Source organism: Choloepus didactylus, chromosome 2 (assembly GCF_015220235.1).
Source record: "Choloepus didactylus isolate mChoDid1 chromosome 2, mChoDid1.pri, whole genome shotgun sequence".
NCBI classification, from domain to species: domain Eukaryota; kingdom Metazoa; phylum Chordata; class Mammalia; order Pilosa; family Megalonychidae; genus Choloepus; species Choloepus didactylus.
The window spans coordinates 182,379,127-182,406,741 of record NC_051308.1 but is presented as its reverse complement, the minus strand read 5'-3'; the positions used below and the strand labels follow the sequence as shown (position 1 = coordinate 182,406,741).

The 27,615-nt window shown below is 38.3% G+C and overlaps 2 protein-coding genes across 10 annotated transcripts in view; one reads left to right on the top strand and one right to left on the bottom strand.

Moving 5' to 3' along the window:
* Positions 1-27,615, bottom strand: part of LOC119527217 (integrin subunit beta 3 binding protein) — a 172,823-nt gene that overhangs the window by 12,511 nt on the left and 132,697 nt on the right. The window contains exon 9 of one of the 2 annotated variants that reach the window (XM_037827038.1): positions 23,677-23,870. The exons of the other annotated variant lie outside the window; for it this stretch is intronic. The gene's annotated coding sequence lies outside the window, so the exon portion shown is untranslated. Of the gene's footprint in view, positions 1-23,676; positions 23,871-27,615 lie in introns of those variants that run through there. 2 annotated transcript variants of the gene reach the window in all.
* Positions 1-27,615, top strand: part of ALG6 (ALG6 alpha-1,3-glucosyltransferase) — a 124,173-nt gene that overhangs the window by 86,620 nt on the left and 9,938 nt on the right. For 6 of the 8 annotated variants that reach the window (XR_005215338.1, XM_037827030.1, XM_037827026.1 and 3 more), the window contains one exon: positions 1-199. Coding sequence is in view for 7 of the 8 variants with exons in the window: in XM_037827030.1 (XP_037682958.1) it covers positions 1-199 (199 nt within the window). In the remaining variant the exon portion in view is untranslated. Of the gene's footprint in view, positions 200-20,619; positions 20,680-25,684; positions 26,755-27,615 lie in introns of those variants that run through there. The other 2 variants (XM_037827028.1, XM_037827031.1) reach the window with 2 other exon arrangements.

Genomic DNA, 27,615 nt, shown 5'->3' with positions numbered 1-27,615 from the left:
TATGCTTCCTCTTCTGTTGAAGGATGAACTCCTAATGCCTTTGGTTGTGACAATGATGGCATTTTTTATAGCTTGTGCAACTTGCTTTTCAATATTTGAAAAGACTTCTGAAGAAGAACTGCAGTTGAAATCCTTTTCTGTTTCTGTTAGGAAATATCTTCCATGTTTTACATTTCTTCCCAGAATTATACAACATTTGGTAAGTTGTTCAGTTTTTAAGAAATGGTACATTTTTCAGCACGCCAATAATTTTTAAAATTATAGAAATATTTTTCTTTTAGTTTTTTTGAGGTATAATTAACATAAATTCACCCATAAAATGCACCCACTTAAAGCATATAATTCATTGGTTTGTGCCGTGATCACCACAGTAGAATTTTAGAATATTTTCATCACCCCAAAAAGAAACCTTGTACCCATTAGTAGTCATTCCCCATTCCCATCCTCATCCCTAACCCCCAGTCCTGGATAGCTGCTAATCTACTTTCTGTTTCTATAGGTTTTCCTATACTGGATAGTTCATATAAAACATCACATTAAAATGTTTTCAAAAACATAACTTTTTAAATGGTTGCATTATATTCAACTACAGGAACCATACCATCTTTTTGTTTTTACATTTTTTTTATTGTGAAAAATAACATATACAGAAAAGGGATAACTTTCAAAGTATGATTTAACAAGTAGTTAGAGAGCAAATTTCAAACAATGTTATGGGTTACAGTTCCACAATTTCAATTATTTCCTTATTGTGAAATATAGCATATATACAGAAATGTGATAACTTTCAAAGTATAATTTAAGATATAGCTATAGAGCAAATTTCAAAGCATGTTATATGTTACAGTTCCACCATGTCAGTTATCTCCTTCTAGCTATTCTAGTACCCTGGAAACTAAAAAAAATTTATATAAAGATTCAGTATTTGTAATCCTTTGTTAAATCCTATCTTGTCAGTTGCTTTCCCTCTCTCTCGTTTGATCACTGTCTCAGTCTTCAGGGATATCTGAGCAGTGACCGCCCTAACTTGTTCATATTGAAAAAGGGTGTCAACATTATGGGGAAGGGGGATGCATCTGGTTGATGTTATTGGAGAGGCTTTTGCCTCTAGGTTTGGGGACTTATCTGGCATAGGAACAGTCTGGGGATTTAAGTTTCTGAAAAGTAAACTTAGTGAGTGAAACTTTTATAGAGTCTCTGATAGGACCAGGGTATTCTTTAGTATTTTCAGGACTACTGTTGTTTAGGGCTTGGCATACTATGGACATTTGGAATATCTAGCTTGATCTTGCACAAGAGTAACCTCCAGGATAGCCTCTCGACTCCACTGGAAATCTCTTAGCCACTGAAACCTTATTTTGTTACCTTTCTTTTACCCCTTTTGGTCAAAAAGGCATTCTCAATCCCTTGATGCCAGAGCCAGGCTCATTCCTGGGAGTTGTGTTCCATGTCACCAGGAAGATTCACTCCCATGGGAATCATGTCTCACATAGGGGAGTGGGTAATGAATTTATTTGCAGAGTTGGGCTTAGAGAGAGGAAGGCCACATGTGAGCAACAATAGAGGTTCTCTGGAGGTGACTCCTAGGCATAATTATAGGTAGGCTTATCCTCTCCTTTACAGCCATAAGTTTCACTGAAGCAAGCCTCAAGATCTAGGGTTTGACTTATTAAGTAGGGGGTTCCTAATTTCACATAACATATATACTGTCCAAGATAAACAGTGAGTGTCTCACATTATCGTCACTTAGTTGTACAATCATCATCACTCCCAAAATTTAAAACAATTATTATAACCGAAAACACCCTGTTCTGGTTTGCTAATGCTGCCACTATGCAAAATACAAAAAATGGTTTGGCCTTTATAAAGGGGGTTTATTTGGTTACAGATTTACAGTTCTAAGGCAATAAAAGTGTCCAAGCTAAGGCATCAACAGATGATGTACTTTTACCAAAGAATGGCCGATGGCATCTGGAAAACTTCTGTTACCTTGGGAGGCACATGACTGGTGTCTGTTGATCCTGAGTTGTGTTCCAGTTCCTCTCTCAGTTCCTGTGCATTCTTGGTTCTTTCTCCCAGGACGTTTCTCTCTAAGTGCCTGGGAGTCCTGTCTTAGCATGTCCTGGGGCAAACTCTGGTCATCTCAGAGCTAAACTTCCTTCTGTCTGTATCTCCAAGTATCTCTAAGTATCATTGTCAGCCTCAGCACTTAGCTTCTCTCCAAAATGTCCTGCTCAGCTGCTCTGAGGTCCTTCTGTTTGTCAGCTCCTTTATAGGATGCCAGTAATTAAATCAAGACCCACCCTAATTGGGTGGGGTCCATATCTCCATGGAAATAATTCAGATGTTTCACCCACAGTTGATTGAGTCACATCTCCATGGAAACACTTAATCAAAGGATTCCAACCTAATCAACACTAATACATCTGTCCCCACAGGATTGTATTAAAGAATATGGCTTTTGGCGGGACATAATATATCCAAACTAGCACACACCCCAAAGCTCTTATCAGCCCCTGGTTATTAATCCCTAGTGTTGGTGTGGTACTGTTCTAGTTTGCTAATGCTGCAGAATGCAAAACACCAGAGATGGATTGGCTTTTATAAAAAGGGGGTTTATTTGGCTATACAGTTACAGTCTTAAGGCCATAAAGTGTCCAAGGTAACACATCAGTAATCAGGTACCTTCACTGGAGGATGGCAAATGGCGTCCGGAAAACCTCTGTTATCTGCAAAGGCACGTGGCTGGCATCTGCTCCAAAGTTCTGGTTTCAAAATGGCTTTCTCCCAGGACGTTCATCTCTAGCAAGCTTGTTCTTCTTCAAAACGTCACTCGCAGCTGCACTGAGTTTTCTCTCCTTGAGCCAGTTCATTTATATGGCTCCACTGATCAAGACCCACCCTGAATGGGCAGGGACATGCCTCCATGGGAGTATCCCACCAGAGTCACCTCCCACAGCTGGGTGGGGCACATCTCCATGCAAACAACCTAATCCAAACATTCCAACTTAATCCCCACTATTCTGTCTGCCCCACAAGATTGCACCAAAGAATATGGCTTTTTCTGGGGGACATAATACATTCAAACCGGCACATTCCACCCCCTGGACCCCAGAAAAACATATTCTTTCCAAATACAAAATACATTCATCCCACAGTACCACAGAAACTTAAATCATTTCAGTAACAATAGTTAAGTACAAGATCCCATCGAAATCAAATATAGGCATGGTCAGTCCTAAGGCATACTTTTCCTTTAGCTTTGGATCTGTGGACTTAGAACAAGTTATATGCTTCCAATATACAAAGGAGGGACATTCATAGGATAAACATTTCCATTGCCATATGGAGAAAGAGTACGGAAAACAGGGTTAACAGGACCAAAACAGTTCCTAAAACCTGCAGGACAAACTCCATTAGATTTCAAAGTCTGAGAGTCATTTACAGAACAATGTTGCATCCTTGGGGCTTGAGAGAGCGGGAGCCTAACCCTTCCTAAGGGCCTTTGTGGCAGCCCTTTCCTCTCCAAACACTTAGGTGAGTGCTCCAACATACCCACAAATTGGGGAGACCACCTTCTCGGCCCCACCCTCCTCAAACATCGGGGCAGCTCCCGGATTCCCTTCCATCTCCGGGGCACACGCTCAACCCCTTGAGAACAGTGTGGTGGCAGCCAGGCTCTCCCCAATTCCCTGGGAATGTGTTCCACCCTTTTTGGGACCTGAGGTGGCAAAACTCTTCCAGAGCATCGAGGTGGAATGCCCACCCTCGACCTCTGGGGCAAACTCACCCTTTCCATGCATGTGGGCTGCTCCGCTCTCCCAGCCCGAGACCTCCTGACTCCAGACCTCAACCTCCATGGCTCTGTCTTTGAAGAGATTTTTCCTTTAATTTTTTCCTTGTCTGTCTCCTCCAGTCCAGACCAGCAATGGCTCTGTCTGTAAAGATCCCGCAAAAATTATGTTGGCTTTGCTCAAAGCCATCAGACAATAGGACTTTCCACAAATCCTTTCTGGATAATTCCATCTCCAATCTTGGCTTATACTGAAATGGCGGCTGGGTTCCATGTTTGGTTACATCCTCAAGTTGGGCTGTAGCTTCTGGGATTCCACCCCTTGGAAGCTCATAATTTTCCAAGCCATCAGCTTCTGGTTTCTTTGAACCCAAGAGTTCAGTTCTAAGTTTATCGCTCTCCGCTCGCATTTTACTATAAGCTGCAAGAAGAAGCCAGGGTACCTCCTCCACATGTAGTCTGGAGATCTCCTCAGCTAAGTATTCCAGGTTGTCATTTTCAAATTCTTCCTTCCATCTAACACCAGGACTCAATTTTGCCAAATTCTGTGCCACTTTAAAACAAGGATCGTCTTTCTTCCAGTTTACAACTGTAGGAAATAAAGCGGTTCCTGTAAGGGAATAAACGCTCACTCGGTTTTGGAGGAGAAAAGAATTTATTTACAATCTTGCAAGATAGGGCGTCCAGCCAAACACATGGAAGACTGGCGCGCCAGAGGAAGAGAATGGCGATCTTTAAATCTCCTACTCCTAATTCGCAAGTCCCTCCCCTGTTTCCCCATTGACTGGGTACAACAGAGGTTACAGCCTATCTGAGAACACTAACTAATTCATCTTTTGAGATTTTAATTTGTACAGCCAATCCTAGAGAGCCAACTAGCTCATTATTGAGATTTTGAACTGATCAGCCTATCCCCCTCAAATTTTTATTTTTTTTTGCTGTGAATTCCTGCCTCTGATATTACCTCATATCTCTACATTCCAGTAACTATGGTTACTTTTCCATTTAAGGAGCAGGCAGATTCTCTCTTCTCTTTGTCTGGGGCTTGTTTAAACTGGTTTTGCCTCCATTTCCCTTATTCCATGCTGTCTCTATGTGAAAACTAAACTTATCCCTTTCTCACACAACAACATATTCATCATTTCTGCTCAAGTCCTCATCAGAAGTATCTTTAGACTCCATATTTCCATAAACAGTCTCTTTAAAGCAGTTTTGGCCTTTTCTATCAAGCTCCTCACAGCTCTTCCAGAAACTCCCCATTATCCATTTAAAAAGCCATTCCAACATGTTTGGTATTTGCAAACTCAGCAGCAAAAGCACCCCACTTCTCTGGTACCAAAATCTGTTCTAGTTTGCTAATGCTGCAGAATGCAAAACACCAGAGATGGATTGGCTTTTATAAAAAGGGGGTTTATTTGGCTATACAGTTACAGTCTTAAGGCCATAAAGCGTCCAAGGTAACACATCAGTAATCAAGTACCTTCACTGGAGGATGGCAAATGGTGTCCGGAAAACCTCTGTTAGCTGGGAAGGCACGTGGTTGGCATCTGCTCCAAAGTTCTGGTTTCAAAATGGCTTTCTCCCAGGACATTCCTCTCTAGCAAGCTTGCTCTTCTTCAAAACGTCACTCACAGCTGCACTGAGTTCTCTCTCCTTGAGCCAGTTCATTTATATGGCTCCACTGATCAAGACCCACCCTGAATGGGCAGGGACATGCCTCCATGGGAGTATCCCACCAGAGTCACCTCCCACAGCTGGGTGGGGCACATTTCCATGCAAACATCCTAATCCAAACATTCCAACTTAATCCCCACTATTCTGTCTGCCCCACAAGATTGCACCAAAGAATATGGCTTTTTCTGGGGGACATAATACATTCAAACCGGCACAGGTACTAGTAAGGTATTCCTATTAAATATAGTCTATAATATGCAATATGTAGTTTTTCCCATATATCATTCTGTTATTAACTCTTTGTACCAGTGTCATACCTTAAAAGTAGATCATGCAAGCACTTGTGGGATACATACCTTTAAACAAATCCTTTCAATCATGTTCACCTTCAATGCGACACTGATGCTTATAATCCCATTAATGAACTATCATCACCTGTGTCCATTCCATACCTTTAAGTTCACCTCGTTAACATGCTGTACATATTAGGTAATCATTCCCCCTTCACTAGCTTCTGACTATCTCTAGTTCCCCTATATTCTACATTATGAGACACTGATTTTACATTGTTCAGGAAGTATATATTAATGATTATATACAATATCTCTCCATTTGTGTCTGAATTATTTCACTCAGCATTATGTCTTCAAGGTTTATCCATATTGTCATGTTTCATCACCTTGTTTCTTCTTACTGCTGCATAGTATTCCATCATATGTATATACCAAATTTTGTTTATCCACTTGTCTGCTGAAGGACACTTGGGTTGTTTTCATCTCTTGGCAATTGTGAACAATGCTGTTGTTGTGAACATTGGCATGCAAATGTCTGTTTGTGTCACTACTTTCAAATCTTCTGGGTATATACCAAAAAGTAAATTGCTGGATCATAGGTAACTCAGTATCTAGTTTTCTAAGGAACCACCAAACTGTCTTCCACAGTGGCTGTAACATTATACATTCCCACCAGCAATGAACAAGAATTCCAATTTCTCCACATCATCTCTAGCATTTATACTTTCCTGTTTCTTTAATGGCAGCCATTCTTATTGGTGTGAGATGCTACCTCATTGTGGTTTTGATTTGCATGTCCCTAATAGCCAGTGAAGATGAACATTTTTTGTGTGTTTTTTAGCCATTTGTGTTTCCTCTTCAGAAAAATGTCTTTCAGTATCTTTTGTCCATTTTATAATTGGGGTGTTTGTACTATTGTTGTTGAGTTGTAGGATTTCTTTATGTAGGCAGGATATCAGTCTTTTGTCAGATACAGGGTTTCCAGATATTTTTCTCCCATTGAGTTGGCTGTCTCTTCATCTTTTTGACAAAGTCCTTAAGGCACGGAAGCTTTTGATTTTGATGCATTCTCATTTATTTATTTTTTCTTTCATTGCTTGTGCTTTGGGTATAAGGCCTAAGAAGCTACCTCTTATTACTAGGTCTTGAAGATGTTTCCCGACATTATCTTCCAGGATTTTTATGGTCTTTTATATTGGTCTTTTATATTGAGGTCTTTGATCGACTTTGAGTTAATTTTTGTATAGGGTGTGATGTAGGGGTCCTCTTTCATTTTTTTGGTTATGGATATCCAGTTCTCCCAGCCCCATTTGTTGAAGGGACTATTCTTACCCAGTTCATTGGATTTTAGGGCCTTATCAAAAATCAGTTGACCATAGATCTGGGGGTCTATTTCCGAACTCTTGATTTGATTCCATTGATGAATGTCTGTCCTTATGCCAGTACCATGCTCTTTTGACCACTGTGGATTTACAGTAGGCTTTGAAGTCAGGAAGTAGGTCCTCCCACTTTGTTGTTCTTTTTTTAGAATGTTTTTGGCAATTCTTTCCCTACGAAGTAAGTTTGATAACTAGCTTTTCCAAGTCTGTGAAGTAGGTTGTTGGAATTTTTAATTGGAATTGCATTGAATCTATAGATCATTTTGGATAGAATTGGCATCTTAACGATGTTTAGCCTTCATATCCCTGAACATGGAGTATCTTTCCACCTATTTAGGTCCTCTTTGATTTCTTTTAGTAAAGTTCTGTAATTTTTATGTGTAGAGGTTTTTTTTACGACTTGGTTAAGTTTATTCCTGGGTATTTGATTTTTTTAGTTGCTGTTGTGAATGGAATATTTTTTCTGAGTGTCTCATTAGTTAGGTCATTTCTAATGTATAGGAACATTACTGACTTTTGCACATTAATGTTGTATCCAGCCACCTTGCTTAATTTGATTATTGGCTCAAACAGCTTTGTTGTCGATTTCTCAGTATTTTCCAAATATAAGATCATATCATTTATAAATAATGAGTTCTACTTCATCCTTTCTAATTTGGATGCCTCTTATTTCTATCTCTTGCTGGATTGTCCTGGCTAGAACTTCTAGCACAATGTTGAATAATAGTGGTGACAGTGGGCATCCTTGTTTCATTCCTGATCTTAGAGAGAAGGCTTTCAGTCTCTCAACCATTGTGTACTATGCTGGCTGTGGGTTTTTCATATATGCCCTTTATCATATTGAGAAAGTTTCCTTCAATTCCTACCGTTGGAAGTGATTTTTATCAAAAAAGGATGCTGAGTTTTGTTGAATGCTTTTTCAGCATTTATTGAGATGATCATTTGATTTTTCCATTTCAATTTGTTGTATTACATTGATTAATTTTCTTATGTTGAACCACCCTTGCAAGTCTGGAATGAACCCCACTTGGTCTTGGTGTATGATTCTTTTAACGTGTCTTTGGATTTGATTTGCAAGTATTTTGTTGAGAACTTTTGCATCTGCATTCATTAGGGAGATTGGCCTGTAGTTTTCCTTTCTTTTAGTATCTTTATTTGGTTTTGGTGTTAGAGTGATGTTAGCTTCATAAAATGAGTTAGATAGTGTTCATTTTTCTTTAATTTTTTGAAAGAGTTTGAGCAGGAATGGTGTCATTTCTTTTGGAAAGATTGGAAAAATTCCCCTGTGAAGCCATCTTTTTTTTGTAGGAAGCTTTTTAATGACTAATTGGATCCCTTTACTTGTGATTGATTTGTTGAGGTCTTCTATTTTTTCTCAGGTCAGTGTAGGCTGTTGATGTGTATCCAGGAAATTATCCATTTCCTCTAAATTGTCTGCTTTGTTGGCATACAATTGTTCATAGTATGCTCTTTTGATTTTTAAAATTTCTTCAGAATCCACAGTAATGTCCCCCCTCTCATTTCTGATTTTGTTTATTTCGATCTTCTCTCTTTTTGGCTTTGTCATTCTAGCCAAGCGTTTGTCAATCTTGTTGATCTTCTCAAAGAACCAACTTTAGGTGTTCTTGATTTTCTCTATTGTTTTTTTGTTCTCTATGTCATTTATTTCTGCTTTAATCCTTGTTATTTCTTTTCTTCTACTTGGTTTAGGATTAGTTTGCTGTTCGTTTTCTAGCTTCTTCATTAGTTCTTTGATTTTAGCTCTTTCTTCCTTTTTGATGTATGCGTTTAGTGCTATAAATTTCCTCCTCCGTATCACTTTTGCTGCATCCCATAGGTTTTGATATGTTCTGTTCTCATGCTCGTTTGTCACTATGTATTTAGCAATTTCTCTTGCATTTCTTCTTTAACCCACTGATTGTTTAGGAGTGTGTTGTTTAACCTCCAGGAATTTGTGAATTTTCTAAGTCTCTGTTGGTTATTGACTTCTAATTGTATTTCACTGTGGTCAGAGAATGTGCTTTGAATAATTTCAGTTTTTTTTAAAATTTACTGAGGCTTGTTTTATGTCCCAGCACATGATCTCTTCTGGAGAAAGTTCCATGAGCACTAGAGAAGAATGTGTATCCTGGTGATTTGGGATGTGATGTTTTATACATGTCTGTTAAATCAAATTCATTTATCAGATTGTTTAGGTTTTCAGTTTCCTTATTGGTCTTCTGTCTGGTTGATCTATCTGTAGAAGAGAGTGGTGTATTGAAGTGTCTCACTATTATAGAAATGTCTATTGTTCCTTTCAGTTTTGCCAGTTTGTCTCATGTACTTTGGAGCATCTTGATTGGGTGCATAAACATTTGTGATTGTTATTTCTTCTTGGTGAATTGTCCCTTTTATTAATATATAGTGTCTTTCTTTGGTCTCTTATGACATCTTTGCTTTTAAAGCCTATTTTGTCTGATGTTAGTATTGCTACCTCGTCTTTCTTTTGGCTGCAGCTTGTGTGGAATATTTTTTTCCATTCTTTCATGTTCAGTCTCTTTGTGTCACTGGGTCTAAGATGAGCCTCTTGTAAACAGCATATTGATGGATCATATTTTTAATCCATTCTGCCAATCTGTATCTTTTAATTGGGAAGTTTAATTCATTCACAGTGTTATTGCTGTGAAGCCTGTTCCTTTGCCAACCATATTATCCTTTGGTTTTTATTTGTCAGGTCTATTTTTCTCCCCTGCTCTCTTTTTTTTTCCTTTAATTACCCTTACTGTTGCTCTTTAGTTCTGTGCCCTTCTCCATACCTCTCTCTCCTTTCTTTTTTTCTCAGCTAGTACAAATCCCCTTAATATTTCTTTCAGGGCTTATTGTTAACAAATTATCTCAGCATTTATTTGCCTGTGAAAATTTTAAACTCTCCCTCAATTTTGAAGGAGAGCTTTGCTGTATAAAGAATTCTTACGTGGCAATTTTTCTCTTTCAGACTTAAACATGTTATACCACTGCCTTCTTGCCTTCATAGTGCCACTGGGTAGTCAGTACTAATCTTATATTGTTTCCCTTGTATGTGGTGAATTGCTTCTCCCTTGCTGCTTTCAGAACTTTCTCCTCTTCAGCATTTGACAAATCTAGTATATGTCTTGGAGTGGGTTTATTAGGGTTTATTCTGTTTGGAGTTCATTGGGCACCTTTGATTTGCATATTTATGTCATTTAGAAGGGTTGGGAAGTTTTCCCCAACTATGTCTTCAAATACTCTTCCTAGCCCTTTACTCTTCTCCTTCTAGGACACCATTGATTCTTTTTTTTTTTTTTTTTTTTTTTTTATAATATATTAGAGATTTATTATAAGAATTGGCTTACATACCATGGAGATGGGCAAGTCTGAATTCCATAGGGCAGACTGCAAGTTGGAAACTTGATGAAGTCGAAGTTGAATTCCCAATACACATAGACTGGCTGAAAGAGAGTTAGAAATTCTTCTCTTTGCTGAAATTCTCAGTTCTTGCTTCAAGGCCTCCAACTGATTGGATGAGGAGACTCCTCTTGTTGCTGAAGGCAAGCTCCTTTGTTGATTGTAGATGCAATCAACTGATTAATGATTTAAATCCATCTACAAAATACCTTCACAGTAACAAACAGGACAGTGCTTCCAAGACCAAACAGCAGGACACCATAACCCAGCCAAGGTGACACAAAATTAACTATCACATATGCCAACTGCAACTCTCCATCTCCACCTAGATACATAATAGTTATCTCAGACTACATGTGCACTACCCCTCTGGCTGCCTTCTCCTCTCCAATTAATGACAAGTTTAACCTTCCAGATGATCAGGCCTAGAAACTTGGAGTCATATTTGACTACTTTCTCTCTATCAAATTGGCAGACAAGAGGTTTTTTTTTTTTTTTTTTTTTTTTTTATTTATTTATTTATTTTTTTTAATCATCATTTTATTGAGATATATTCACATACCACGCAGTCATACAAAACAAATTGTACTTTCGATTGTTTACAGTACCATTACATAGTTGTACATTCATCACCTAAATCAATCCCTGACACCTTCATTAGCACACACACAAAAATAACAAGAATAATAATTAGAGTGAAAAAGAGCAATTGAAGTAAAAAAGAACACTAGGTACCTTTGTCTGTTTGTTTGCTTCCCCTACTTTTCTACATATCGATCCATAAACTAGACAAAGTGGAGTTTGGTCCTTATGGCATTCCCAATCCCACTGTCACCCCTCATAAGCTACATTTTTATACAACTGTCTTCGAGATTCATGGGTTCTGGGTTGTAGTTTAATAGTTTCAGGTATCCACCACCAGCTACCCCAATTCTTTAGAACCTAAAAAAGGTTGTCTAAAGTGTGCGTAAGAGTGCCCACCAGAGTGATCTCTCGGCTCGTTTTGGAATCTCTCTGCCACTGAAGCTTATTTCATTTCCTTTCACATCCCCCTTTTGGTCAAGAAGATGTTCTCCATCCCACGATGCCGGGTCTACATTCCTCCCCGGGAGTCATATTCCACGTTGCCAGGGAGATTCACTTCCCTGGGTGTCTGATCCCACGTAGGGGGGAGGGCAGTGATTTCACCTTTCAAGTTGGCTTAGCCAGAGAGAGAGGGCCACATCTGAGCAACAAAGAGGCATTCAGGAGGAGACTCTTAGGCACAAATACAGGGAGGCCTAGCCTCTCCTTTGCAGCAACCGTCTTCCCAAGGGTAAAACTTATGGTAGAGGGCTCAACCCATCAAACCACCAGTCCCCTATGTCTGTGGTCATGTTAGCAACCATGGAGGTGGGGTAGGCGAATACCCCTGCATTCTCCACAGGCTCCTCAAGGGGGCACTACATCTTTTTTTCTTTTTTTTTTCCTTGTTTGTCTTTTTTCTTTCTTTTTTTTTTTTTTTTTTTTAACTTTCCCTTCTTTTTTCAAATCAACTGTATGAAAAAAAAAGTTAAAAAGAAAACAAACATACAATAAAAGAACATTTCAAAGAGACCATAGCAAGGGAGTAAGAAAAAGACAACTAACCTAAGATAACTGCTTAACTTCCAACATGTTCCTACTTTACCCCAAGAAAGTTACATAATATAGCAACATTTCAGTGAACTTGTTCCTACTACATCCATCAGAAATTAACAGACCATAGTCATTTCTGGGCATCCCCAGAACGTTAAATAGCTTATCTGTTCTTCTTGGATTATTGTTCCCCCTTCCTTAATTGCTCTCTACTGCTAGTTCCCCTACATTCTACATTATAAACCATTTGTTTTACATTTTTCAAAGTTCACATTAGTGGTAGCATATAATATTTCTCTTTTTGTGCCTGGCTTATTTCGCTCAGCATTATGTCTTCAAGGTTCATCCATATTGTCATATGTTTCACCAGATCGTTCCTTCTTACTGCCGCGTAGTATTCCATCGTGTGTATATACCACATTTTATTTATCCACTCATCTGTTGAAGGACATTTGGGTTGTTTCCATCTCTTGGCAATTGTGAATAATGCTGCTATGAACATTGGCGTGCAGATATCTGTTCGTGTCACTGCTTTCCGATCTTCCGGGTATATCCCGAGAAGTGCAATCGCTGGATCGAATGGTAGCTCTATCTCTAGTTTTCTAAGGAACTGCCAGACTGACTTCCAGAGTGGCTGAACCATTATACAGTCCCACCAACAATGAATAAGAGTTCCAATTTCTCCACATCCCCTCCAGCATTTGTAGTTTCCTGTTTGTTTAATGGCAGCCATTCTAACCGGTGTTAGATGGTATCTCATTGTGGTCTTAATTTGCATCTCTCTAATAGCTAGTGAAGCTGAACATTTTTTCATGTGTTTCTTGGCCATTTGTATTTCCTCTTCAGAGAACTGTCTTTTCATATCTTTTGCCCATTTTATAATTGGGCTGTCTGTACTATTGTCATTGAGTTGTAGGATTTCTTTGTATATGCAAGATATCAGTCTTTTGTCAGATACATGGTTTCCAAAAATTTTTTCCCATTGAGTTGGCTGCCTCTTTACCTTTTTGAGAAATTCCTTTGAGGTGCAGAAACTTCTAAGCTTGAGGAGTTCCCATTTATCTATTTTCTCTTTTGTTGCTTGTGCTTTGGGTGTAAAGTCTAGGAAGTGGCCTCCTAATACAAGGTCTTGAAGATGTTTTCCTACATTATCTTCTAGGAGTTTTATGGTACTTTCTTTTATATTGAGATCTTTGGTCCATTTTGAGTTAATTTTTGTGTAGGGGGTGAGGTAGGGGTCCTCTTTCATTCTTTTGGATATGGATATCCAACTCTCCCAGCCCCATTTGTTGAAAAGACCATTATGGCTCAGTTCGGTGACTTTGGGGGCCTTATCAAAGATCAGTCGGCCATAGATCTGAGGGTCTATCTCTGAATTCTCAATTAGATTCCATTGATCTATATGTCTATCTTTGTGCCAGTACCATGCTGTTTTGGCAACTGTGGCTTTATAATAAGCTTCAAAGTCAGGGAGTGTAAGTCCTCCCACTTCGTTTTTCTTTTTTAGAGTGTCTTTAGCAATTCGAGGCATCTTCCCTTTCCAAATAAATTTGATAACTAGCTTTTCCAAGTCTGCAAAGTAGGTTGTTGGAATTTTGATTGGGATTGCATTGAATCTGTAGATGAGTTTGGGTAGAATTGACATCTTAATGACATTTAGCCTTCCTATCCATGAACATGGAATATTTTTCCATCTTTTAAGGTCCCCTTCTATTTCTTTTAGTAGAGTTATGTAGTTTTCTTTGTATAGGTCTTTTACATCTTTGGTTAAGTTGATTCCTAGGTACTTGATTTTTTTAGTTGCTATTGAAAATGGTATCTTTTTCTTGAGTGTCTCTTCAGTTTGTTCATTTCTAGCATATAGAAACATTACTGACTTATGTGCATTAATCTTGTATCCCGCTACTTTGCTAAATTTGTTTATTAGCTCTAGTAGGTGTATCGTTGATTTCTCAGGGTTTTCTAGATATAAGATCATATCATCTGCAAACAATGACAGTTTTACTTCTTCTTTTCCAATTTGGATGCCTTTTATTTCTTTGTCTTGCCGGATTGCCCTGGCTAGCACTTCCAGCACAATGTTGAATAACAGTGGTGACAGCGGGCATCCTTGTCTTGTTCCTGATCTTAGAGGGAAGGCTTTCAGTCTCTCACCATTGAGTACTATGCTGGCTGTGGGTTTTTCATATATGCTCTTTATCATGTTGAGGAAGTTTCCTTCAATTCCTACCTTTTGAAGTGTTTTTATCAAAAAGGGATGTTGGATTTTGTCAAATGCTTTTTCAGCATCTATTGAGATGATCAATTGATTTTTCCCTTTCGAGTTTTTAATGTGTTGTAATACATTGATTGTTTTTCTTATGTTGAACCATCCTTGCATGCCTGGAATGAACCCCACTTGGTCATGGTGTATGATTTTTTTAATGTGTCTTTGGATTCGATTTGCAAGTATTTTGTTGAGGATTTTTGCATCTATATTCATTAGGGAGATAGGCCTGTAGTTTTCCTTTTTTGTAGCATCTTTGCCTGGTTTTGGTATTAGATTGATGTTAGCTTCATAAAATGAGTTAGGTAGTGTTCCATTTTTTTCAATGTTTTGAAAGAGTTTGAGTAAGATTGGTGTCAGTTCTTTCTGGAAAGTTTGGTAGAATTCCCCTGTGAAGCCATCTGGCCCTGGGCATTTATTTGTGGGAAGATTTTTGATGACTGATTGGATCTCTTTGCTTGTGATGGGTTGGTTGAGGTCTTCTATTTCTTCACTGGTCAGTCTAGGTTGTTCATATGTTTCCAGGAAATTGTCCATTTCTTCTACATTATCCAGTTTGTTGCCATACAGTTGTTCATAATATCCCCTTATAATTTTTTTAATTTCTTCAGGATCTGCAGTTATGTCACCTTTTTCATTCATTATTTTGTTTATATGGGTCTTCTCTCTTTTTGATTTTGTCAGTCTAGCTAGGGGCTTGTCAATCTTGTTGATCTTCTCAAAGAACCAACTTTTGGTGATATTTATCCTTTCTATTGTTTTTTTGTTCTCTATGTCATTTATTTCTGCTTTAATCCTTGTTATTTCTTTTCTTGTACTTGGTTTAGGATTGGTTTGCTGTTCATTTTCTAGCTTCTTCAGTTGATCCATTAGTTCTTTGATTTTGGCTCTTTCTTCCTTTTTAATATATGTATTTAGTGCTATAAATTTCCCCCTTAGCACTGCTTTTGCTGCATCCTATAAGTTTTGGTATGTTGTATTCTCATTTTCATTCGTCTCTATATATTTAGCAATTTCTCTTGCTATTTCTTCTTTAACCCACTGATTGTTTAGGAGTGTGTTGTTTAACCTCCAGGTATTTGTGAATTTTCTAAGTCTCTGATGGTTATTGACTTCTAATTGTATTCCATTGTGGTCAGAGAATGTGCTTTGAATAATTTCAATCTTTTTAAATTTATTGAGGCTTGTTTTATGTCCCAGCATATGATCTATTCTGGAGAAAGTTCCGTGAGCACTAGAAAAGTATGTGTATCCTGGTGATTTGGGATGTAATGTCCTGTAGATGTCTGTTAAATCTAATTCATTTATCAGATTGTTTAGGTTTTCAATTTCCTTATTGGTCTTCTGTCTGGTTGATCTATCTATAGGAGAGAGTGATGTGTTGAAGTCTCCCACAATTATTGTGGAAACATCAATTGCTTCCTTTAGTTTTGCCAATGTTTCTGTCATGTATTTTGTGGCACCTTGATTGGGTGCATAGACATTTACGATTGTTATTTCTTCTTGCTGAATTGCCCCTTTTATTAGTATGTAGTGGCCTTCTTTGTCTCTCAAAACATCCCTGCATTTGAAGTCTATTTTATCTGAGATTAATATTGCTACACCTGCTTTCTTTTGGCTGTAGCTTGCATGAAATATTTTTTTCCATCCTTTCACTTTCAGTTTCTTTGTGTCCCTGTGTCTAAGATGAGTCTCTTGTATGCAACATATTGATGGTTCATTTTTTTTGATCCATTCTGCGAATCTATATCTTTTAATTGGGGAGTTTAATCCATTTACATTCAACGTTAAAACCGTGAAGGCATTTCTTGAATCGGCCATCTTATCCTTTGGATTATGTTTGCCATATTTTTCCCTCTCTCTATTAATATCCTTTATTGTACCCATACCGAATCTCTTTAGTACTGAACCTTTCTCCAAGTCTCTCTGTCCTGTCTTTGTTTCTCTGTCTGTAGGGCTCCCTTTAGTATCTCCAGTAGGGCAGGTCTCTTGTTAGCAAATTCTCTCAGCATTTCTTTGTCTGTGAAAAATTTAAGCTCTCCCTCAAATTTGAAGGAGAGCTTTGCTGGATAAAATATTCTTGGCTGGAAATTCCTCTCACTCAGAATTTTAAATATATCGTGCCACTGCCTTCTCGCCTCCATGGTGGCTGCTGAGTAGTCACTACTTAGTCTTATGCTGTTTCCTTTGTATGTGGTGAATTGCTTTTCTCTTGCTGCTTTCAGAACTTGCTCCTTCTCTTCTATGTTTGACAGTGTGATCAGTATATGTCTCGGAGTGGGTTTTTTTGGATTTATTCTATTTGGAGTTCGCTGAGCATTTATGATTTGTGTATTTATGTTGTTTAGAAGATTTGGGAAGTTTTCCCCAACAATTTCTTTGAATACTCTTCCTAGACCTTTACCCTTTTCTTCCCCTTCTGGGACACCAATGAGTCTTATATTCGGACGTTTCATATTATCTGTCATATCCCTGAGGTCCATTTCGAGTTTTTCAATTTTTTTCCCCATTCTTTCTTTTATGCTTTCATTTTCCATTCTGTCATCTTCGAGGTCACTGATTCGTTGTTCAACTTCCTCTAGTCTTGTACTATGAGTGTCCAGAATCTTTTTAATTTGGTCAACAGTTTCTTTAATTTCCATAAGATCATCCATTTTTTTATTTAGTCTTGCAATGTCTTCTTTATGCTCTTCTAGGGTCTTCTTGATTTCCTTCATATCCCGTACTAGGGTCTCATTGTTCATCTTTAGTTCTTTGAGTAGCTGCTCTAGGTGTGTCTCTTCTGGTCTTTTGATTTGGGTGCTTGGGCTTGGGTTATCCATATCGTCTGGTTTTTTCATATGCTTTATAATTTTCTGTTGTTTTTGGCCTCGTGGCATTTGCTGAACTTGATAGGGTTCTTTTAGGGTTTGTAGACCAGTTGAAGTCCTTATCTCTAATTTATCAGATCTATAGCTTCGTGGAGTACACTTTCTCTAACTAACCAGCAGGTGGCGTCCACGAGCCACCTGTTCTCCACAAGCCAGATCTCCCCTGCTTAGCCTTTTTGGTGAGTGGGGGAGTGAGTCTTGTGGGGCCCAATTGGTGTCCCAAGCTTGCGTGGGTAGTTGGTGTTGCCTGCCCTGTATGTGGGGCGTGTTTCTGGGCAGTCGGGGAGGGGGGGTGGCCCTAACAATCAAATCTCCCTGATGATCCTAGAGTTTTAAAGCTACTGCAATAGTCTAATCCTTCAGTTCAGTCCTGCCACAGTTTGTCTCTGCCACTGACCCACAAGTCTTTGGTATTGGCGTATGGCTCCTGAGACTTGCAAGTGGGCCCCTCTTCCAGGCTGTGCACCCCGGGTCCTCTGTTGAGGGATGACTGTGCTATGTCACAGGTGAGTGCCGTCCCCCCAGGGCAGTTCTGTGCTGCTGGGCTGTGTTGGGAGGCTCCCAGTCTGCTCAAATGATGGCTGAATGGGGCTCTGTTAATTCACACTGCTCCCCCTTCCCAGCTCTGGGACATTCAGTTGAGGTTGCAGGGAAGGCTAATGTCCACGCCTAGTTTTGTGGTGTGTGCCTGTTATTTGAAGCACTTCCGTCACACTGGGTTGTCTGGGGCAGCTCTGGGCTATGGGGCTGGCGATGGGCAGGAGTGTTTCCTGTCCACCAGGATGGTGGCTGTGAACGGACACCCCCCTTTTCTTGGGAAGTTGTGTTGTTTAGTGAATTTTCTCAGCCACTGGATTATTGCCTTTTGTCTCAGAGCTCTCTTAGTTCTGCTCTTGACTTGATGTGCCCAAATTTCAATTCTTTGAAGCTTTCTGTATTGAGCTTCTTAGAGTAATTGTTTTAGAAAAAGCAAAAAGGATTTAAAAAAAAAAAAAAAAAAAAAAAAAAAAAAAAAACGGCCCTCCTCAGAGATCTAATGGGTTATTGAAATGCTAATAGACAAAGCAACCAGGGCCATTAAGGAAAGGTGTACAGGGCAGAGAGATCAGCCTTGCTTCGGGATTTGCATATGCGCCTCAAGGCCTGATCTCCGCCCTTCCCCTTTCTGTGTTCACCAGAACTCCAAAAATCCTCTGCTTTTATTTTGGAGTTTTTCGTGTTGTTTTTTTTCTATGCCTGTCTCCTCTCTGCTGGGCTGGCTGCTCTCAGAGTCTCTGGAGTCTGGCCTCAGTCTATCTATGGTTGGAGTTTGAATCAGTAGAATGAGTTTCCGATAAGAGCAGCCACTGCAATTCTCCCTTCTCCTTCCTGGAGCTGACAGCCCCTCCTCCCCCGGGACTGAGCCTGGCAGGGAGGGGCGCGGGTCCCCTGGCCGCAAAAACTTACAGATTTCGCTGATCTCAGCAGTTCCACGTTTTCATGAGTGTTGTATGAAGTATGCCCAAAGACAGATTGCTCTGTGGTGTCCAGTCCATGCAGTTCCTGGCTTTTTACCTACTTTCCTGGAGGAGTAACTAAAACATACAGCTCACCAGTCTGCCATCTTGCCCCACCTCCACCATTGATTCTTGTATTTGTGCACATCATGTTGTCCATCATATCCCTGAGATCCATATCAAAGTTTTGGATTTTTCCCACCATTTGTTCATTTGTATGTTCGCATTCAATTGCTGTGTCCTATAGGTTACTTATTCTTTCTTTTGCCTCTTCAAATCTGCTGTTGTGCATCTCTACTATATTTTTAATTTGATCAATAGTATCTTTTAATTCCATAAGATCTGCTATTTTTTTAGTTTACTCTTTCAAATTCTTCTTTGTGCTCTTCTAGAGTCTTCCTGATGTCCTTTATGTCTTTAGCCAACTCATTGGCGTTGTTTTGGAGATTTGTGTGTACTGTTTCATTAATTGCTCCAAGTTCTGTTTCTCCGCTGGCTTTTAAATTTGGTCATTTGGCTTGTTCATATCTTCTTGTTTCTTCATGTGCTTTATGATTTTCTGTTGGATTCAGGGTATTGGCTTATCTTGATTAGGTTATTTTGGGAAATGCAGGATTATTTGAACATTTATATATATTTTTGGCACAGCCACAGCTTGCTGGAGTGTACTTTCCTTGTCTTCCCAGAAGATGGTGCTTTTGAGCCACTTCTCACCCTCCAGCCAGCTTTCCCCACTTTGCCTGTGCACTGGGCAGGGTCCAAATTGTTTAGGAATCCAGTCAGCGCACCAGTTCTCCGTGTGCACTTGGGACTGCCAGCCCTGGGGGTGCAGTGTGGGTCCTGTGCAGTTCAGTAGGTAGTCCACTCGGGCACCATGGGCCTGGTGATTCCCGGGCTTCCAAGTGGGTCAGTCTCAGGCTGTGGGGCTGCATGCCTCACCCTCTAGCTAAAACCATACCGTCTGTTATTTAACTTTTTCCCTATCTCTTCATATTTGGATTTTTTCCCATTTTATGTTCTTATATGATGTGATAAACATTTATCTATGAATCTTTATATGCATACATCATCATTTATCATCATGGGGCCTGTCAAAATTAGTAATATCTCCTTTTATCTGAATTAGACTGAACTTTTATTCCTTCAGTGGCATGAAATATTCAAAGCTTTCCACATGCTCTTTATTTCCAATTAAATGCAGTGCTCAGCCAATATCCAGTAAACTGTACATATTGTTGCCCTTTCCCTGAAGAGGAAAATTAGTCATTGAATGGCCTGGTACTGAGACCTCAGCCTTTGTGGACTGGACAGCATATTACTTGTTTGGTCTTTAAAATTCTTATGTACAAATACTCTATACCTATCAAGCAAAAACACCCCTTCCCCTTCTTTACTTTCTTGATGTTATAGTTGGCAGCATAAAAGCTTTGTTTTCGATCTGGTTCAGTTTATTATTTTTCCTTTTGTTGCTTATGCTTTTGGTGTTACATCTAAGAAACTGTTGCCTAACCAAAGGTCATGAAGATTTACCACTATGTTGTCTTCTTACATTTGGGTCTCTGATCCATTTTTAGTTCATATTTATATATAGTGTGAGGTAGGAATTCAACTTCATTCAGTTGTCCCAGCATCATTGAATTGTCTTGGCACCCTTATTGAAAATCAAATGATCATAAATGTAAGGGTTTATTTCTAGACTCTCAAGTATATTCTACTGATATATGTGTTTATCCTTATGCCAGTACAACCCTATCTTGATTACTGTAGTTTTATAATAAGTTTTGAAATTGAAAAATGTGTCTCCTACTTTGTTTTTCTTTTTCCAGTTTATTTTAGCTGTCCCTGCCATTTATATATGAATTTTAGGTCAACTTGTTAATTTCTGCAAAAAAGCCAGCTGAGATTTTGATAGAGATTGCATTGAATCTCTAGAACAATTTGGTAAGTATTGCTACTTTAACATAACAGTATTTAGCCTTCCAATCCATGAACACAAGATTTCCATTTATTTAGATCTTCTCTAATTTCTTCTAACAATTTTTTTGTAGTTTCCAGTGTACAAGTCTTCCACTTCTTTTAAAAATCTATTCTTGTTTTATTTGGTTGCTGTTGTAAATGGAATTGTTTTCTTAGTTTTGATTTCACAGTGCTCATTTCTAGTGTATAGAAATTCAGTTCATTTAGTTCATTTTGTTTACTGAATTTGTATTCTGTGCTGCAAACTTTTATTGGTTTCCTTAAGTTCTATGTAATGATTCATGTCATCTGCCAATAGCAAAAGTTTTACTTCTTCCTTTCCAATCTGATGTCCTTTTTTTTTTTTTTTTTGGTCTGCTGCCTTGGCTAGAACCTTCAGTACAATGTTGAATAGAAGTGGCAAGAATGGACATTCTTCTCTTCTTCCTGATTTTTAGGAGGAAAGCATCCAGTCTTTCACTATTAGCTACAATGTTATAATGTTAGTTGTGGGGTTTTGGGTTTTTTTGTCGTCATTTGTTTTGTTTTGTTTTGTTTTTTGATGGCCTTTTTCATACTGAGAAAATTTTTTCTATTGCTAGTTTATTGAGTGTTTTTATCATGAAGAGTTGTTAGATTGTGTCAAATGTTTTCCTTGCTTCTATTGAGATGATCAGGTGTCCTCTCTATCTTATTCTATTAAAATGATACATACATTGGTTTTCATATGTTGAGCCAACCTTCCATTCATGGTATAAATATCATTTGGTCATGGTGTATAATTCTTTTTATATGTTGCTGAATTTGGTTTGGTAACTTTTTTTGAGGATTTTGTGTCTGTGTTCATGAGATACTTGTCTGTGGTTTTCTTTTCTTTTTATGTCTTTATCTGGTTTTGGTATCAAAGTAATACATGCCTCAGAGAATGAGTTGGGAAATGCTCCCTCTTCTATTTTTTGGAAGAGTGTGTGAAGGATTGGTATTAATTCTTATTTAAACATTTGGTATAATTTGCCAGGATGTTTTAAAATTTCTAATTCATCAATCTCTGTAATTGTTATACATGTATTCAGACTTTCTATATCTCCTTGTGTCAGTTTCACTGCTGTCTTTCTCAGAGTGTGTCCATTTCATCTAAGCTATCTAACTTGTTGGCATACAGTTGTTCATAGTATTCTCTTATTATCATCTTAATTTCCCTAAGGTCAGTAATGATGTCATTTTTTTAAATTCCTGATTTTTAAATGTGTACCTTCTCTCTCTTTTCCTTGGTTATTCTGGCTAAAGTTTGTCAATTTTGTTTACCATTTTACAGAAACAGCTTTTTGGCCACTGGTTTTTTTCTATTGTTTTTCTTATTTCTATTTCATCGATTTTGGTTCTAATTTTATTATTCTCTTTCTTATTCTTGCTTTGGGTTTGACTAAGTCTTCTTTAACTAGTTTCTTAATGTTCAAGCTTAGGTTATTGATTTGAGACCTTTTTTCCCTTACTGCTAAAGGCATTTTAGCCTTAAAATTTCACTCTGTGTTGTTTTAGCAGCATTCCTTAAGTTTTGATGTATTTTATTTTTATGATTTCTTCTTTGATCCATAAGTTATTTAGAAGTTTGTTTAATTTCCAATAATTTGGGGATTTCCCAGATTCCTTCCTGGTTTTATATTCTGAATTAATTTAGATGTGGTCGGAGAACAAACTGCATCATTTCAGTATTTTCAAGTGTATTGATGACTTGTTTTATGTTGTAATTTCTCCTTCGGTTTTGAAGGGTAGTTTTGCTGGAAATAGAATTTTTAGGTGACTGTCTTTTTCTTTCAGCACTTTAAACATGTAATCCTATTGTCTTCTGGCCTCCAGAAGTCAGCTGTTAATCTTATTGATGGTAGCTTGTATGTGATGTATCTAGATGTGAATCTTTTTGAATTATCCTGCTTGTCATTCATAAGCTTCTTGGTTGTGTAGCTTAAAATTTATATCAAATTTGGGAAATTTGCAGTTATTTCTTCAAATATTATTTCTGCCCCTTCCATTCTCTCCTCTCCTTCTGAGACTTCCACTATGATATGTTGTGTGCTTGAGGATGTCCCACAAGTCAAGTCTTTGATGCTCTGTTTATTTTTTTTTCATTCTTTTTTCTCTCTATTCCTCAGACTGGATTCTCACTTGACCTCTCTTCAAATTTTCTGATTCTTCTGTCTGCTCAATCTGCTGTGGTACGCCTCTAGTGATATTTGTTTCATTTATTACACTTTTTAACTCCAGATTTTCTATATAGTTCTTCTTTTGTAATTTCTATTTCTTTATTGATATTCTCTGTTTGGTGAGGCATCATTGTCATACTTTCCTTTAGTTCTTTGAACATATTTATAATAGCTTATTTAAAGTCTTTGTCTACTAAGTCCAACATCTGGATTCCCTCAGGAAAAGTTTCTCCTGATTTTTTTTCCAGTTTGTGTTTCATAATTTTTTGTTGAAACTTGGACATTTTATATAATGTAATGTGGCAACTCTGAAAATCAGATTCCCTCTCAGTAACAGCTTTTTATTGTTGCTGTTTTGTTGTCATTGATGTTTATTTTAGTTACTTTCCTGGATTAATTCTGTAAAGTTTACTGTGTGGCTAATGAAGTATCTTACCCATTTAATGTTCTGGTCACCTAATGATTGGTCAGATATTTCCTTAAATGCCCTGAACCAAAAATCTTCTACCCTCTGTGTGTTTGTCAGAGAACTCCTTCAGTGCTCAGTTAGTTTACAATTCTACTTTAGCCTTTATTTCCTGCTTGTGCTGGACCTCACAGTTAACCGAAGTGAGAGACTGAGGCCCTCTCGGGTCATGTGTATAGCCTTGAACATGTACATGAGATTCTAGATCCCCAGGAGTATGTCAGAGCTTTACAAAGCCCCATGTGGACATCTCATTCCCCATGTCTTTTAAGTTTTATGCCAGGCTTTTGTATGCCCCAATTGGTTTCACAGCCTCAGGTACCTGCGGTGTTTACAATTGTTGCTGATTGTTTTTGACAAACTGCCTGGTAGGGTTGGACTTTTCCCACTGAGTAAGTTCCTGAGTCAGACCAAATAACAACAATTCATCCATGAATGGAGATTTTCCAGGTACCTGCAAGACAAGTTATATAGTGACAATGCTTTGAACATTCATGTTGATGTTATAGTTGAAGTTTGAATAGAACTGCTCCATGAAATATGCGAGTGGAAAAAAGCAATAATTTTATATATTTTATAGAATTATATATTTTATATTACATATTTAAATAGGAAGTGTGAAAAAATTTATAAATATTAGAAATTGACTGTTATAGTTGCATTCATAAAAATTTATTTCAGGGGGTCACATTTTATTCAAGGTTGCTTTCTGTTTAGCTATATTACAACAATTCTATATGCAGAAAATTCTAGATTGTAGTCCTACTTTAGGACAGAAACTGCATTTTCCATGTACTATTATATTTGTAGCATCTAGAAGTGCTTCAAACATAATGTGTACTCTGACTTTGTTTATTGAATGAATGGATACATATTCATGATCTGATTATTGTAGTGTAAAATTAGAGGTAGTCCAAATGTGTAGTAGTTGAAAAATGGAATATTTTGCAAATATTAAAATTGTTTATGGAGAATTTGTAATAAATAAATGGAAAATTCTTCTGGTACAGAGTCCAGTTTAAAAAGAATATATATATATGTATGTGTGTGTAAGTACATATATAACATATGTAAAATATATATAAAATATATATATACACACACACACACGTGTGTGTATGCATATCCATCTATAGTTACTTTTCAAAATAAAGCTGTTTAGGTGGAAGGGCCTCGTGATTTTTTCCCACTCCTATCTTCTACTTTTAAATATTGTCTATTTTTTTATAACACATCTATTTTATAATGGTAAATAAATCAATAAGCATACCTATCTAAATAAGAAGAGTGACACCTGACATATATATGTGTGTGTGTGTGTGTGTGTGTGTGTGTTAGGCCTTTCTGTCTTCCTATCCCCTGATGCAGACCACAGTTTAGTGGGGGTGGGAGGATAACAAGTTAAACTTATTTATATTTTTAAGGACTACAGTAGAGGATTGCATAGGGTACCCAAATATCAAAGAAAAAGGAATGACTAACTTCATTCAGAGGTGCAGGGGAAGGTTTCATAGGAGGTGATACTTTTAATCTAGATATTGAAGGAAGACTGTGTAGGTATTCTCAGGGCACTGAACAGGTGTCTTGAGGGTTACACTTTAGGTATTGACCATGGAATATAGGGATGTGGGAGGTAGCAAGTTAAGAGGTTAAACAAGAAAGATACAGATAGGATTAACTGATCTTATTCTGGGGTTCGAACTGAAAATCAGATCTCAAGTTCACTGTCTGAGATACCTAGTTGTATCACAGACTTTAGTTGTATGACAGACTTTATTCCTCTTGCAAAATCAGCAATCTGGCCCATTAGCCTTAAGGTAAGGACCATCGTGGGCTACCAGATCTATTTATTCTTCAATTCAACAAGTAGTTACTGAGAGGATCCAAGTTGATGGATTAGGAGAGACAGAACAAAATACTTCTCCATGAAAAACACTAGATAAAAGAAAGAAAGTGCTCCAGAATACCAGTTCCAGGGTTGTACTGGCAGGACAGGGTCTGCTACATCCACAGTGGCTGTGCACTTGGTGAAACTGAGAGTCTGCGTTCAGAATCAAGTGAGTGAGGCTGCTGGGAAACGGTAGGCGTAACCTGGTGTGGAGAAACCTTGGGTTGGCATTTGGGGGCGGGTTAGTTTTAAAAACCTGGAAAGCGGCTGCAGATCTGGCAGCGAGAGCCACGCAGTTGAGCGTGGTGGGGAATGCCTTCCTTGCCCGGGACACCCGCCTCAGTATCTGGCGTGGATGATAGCCTTTTCCCCACCCACAGCTGATTGTCCTGGAGACAGGAGTGGCCTGCTGTAGCAGACAGAGGACCGCAGAAGTGGCAAGTTACCATGCCCTGTACAGCGATATTTTCTGCAGGTTGGGAGATGCCTCTTTGCAGCACCGCAGCTGAGAGCTTCCCTGGGGGATTCCGCTCGCCTGTGATGTTGCGCAGTCTTCCTCCACGGAGGCTGCGGAGTACACAGCTTACAGGTGGGGTCCCGCACAGAAGTCCCAAGACCTCTATACCAATCCCAGGGAATTGCTGGCCCGCAGCAGAGAGAGACTGTGGGGAATCTGAGCTGAAAGATCGGAATCATGCAACAGCTTTAAGACTCTGGGAATGGCTGGGAGTTTTGGGTCTTAAAGCCGTCTTCCCTGTCTAACTGCACAGGACACACCCCACCCTCAGGGCTGGCAGCCCCAACTGCATGCACATGGCAACTTGGTGCAGATTGGATCTCCACAAGGTTTGGACCCCCACTTGCCACACAGACGAAGTTGGGGGAGAACTGGTTTGAGGGTAATAGGTGGTTTTGGGGTGCCATCTGCTCGTAAATCAGGGAAAGTACACTCCACCAAGCTGTAGCTCTGCCAAATTATAGATAACTGTTCAAATAAGCCTGCATATCCTAAAAGAACCCTATCAAGTTAAGCAAATGCCAAGGGGCCAAAAACAACAGAAAATTTTAAAGCATATGAGGAAACCAGAAGATATGGATAACCCAAATGCCCAAATCAAAACAACAGAGGAGAAACAGTCCTTGGAGTAATTAATCAAAGAAGTAATCACAAACAACAAGATCATGGCTCAAGATATAAAGGACATGAAGAAGACCCTAAAAGAGAGATACTGTATGTTACTACTAATGAGAACTCTGTGAAAAATGTAAAATAAATGGTTTGTATTATAGAATGTAAGGAACCTAGTGATAGCAGATAGTGAAGGGGGAGCAATAATGTAATAAGATTAGATAAGGTATGGAGGGTAAACTTAATGTTATGGGAATGCTCAGGAACGACTATGGTTTGTTAATTTTTGGGGGGTATAGTAGGTTTGCAGCAATGTAGTTATTTTAGGTTGTTTTTCTTATTCCTTTGTTGATTATAGTTTGTTTATTTTCTTGGGGTACGGTAGGAGCATGTTGGAAGCAATGGAGTTATTTTAGGTTATTTGTTTTTCTGTATTCCTTTGTTCGGTTACAGTTTGTTAATTTTTGGGGGTATGGTAGGAATATGTTGGAAGCAATGTAGTTATTTTAGGTTATTTGTTTTTTCTTATTCCTTTGTTTTGGTTTTGTTTGAAATGTTTTTTTATTGTATTTAAATTTTTTGATAAAGTTTGAAAAAACAATGAATGAGTGTTAAAAAGTAAATCAACAATGGGGGAAAGGGGAATGGAATGTTTTGGATGTTCTTTTTTATTTTAATTTTTATTCTATTTTTTGGAGTAATGAAAATGTTCAAAGATTGGTTGTGATGAATGCACAACTATATGATGAAACTATGAACTGCTGAGTGTACACTTTGAAGGATTATTATGTAAATATATCTCAATAAAATTGCATTTGAAAACAAAAGTAGTTACTGAGTGCTCACTGTGTACCAAGCACTGCTCTGGAGGCTGAGGATACAGCAGTGAACAAAATAAAACATATTTCCTGTTCTTATAAAGGTTACATTTTGTTGGGAAATCAACATATATAAAGTATATGGCATGTCAGGGGGTGATAAGTGCCATGGAGAAGAATAAAACGAGGGAGGGATGTGGTATGCAGGGGGAGGGGTGGTTGCAATTTTAAAGTGGCAGTGCTTTCTTGAGCAAAGAACCACAGGAAGTGAGGAAATGAGCTGTGCAGATAGTTGAAGGTAGAACTGCAAATGCATGAATGTCATGGAGGCCATGGAGGCCATGGTGATTGGAGCAGGGTAAGC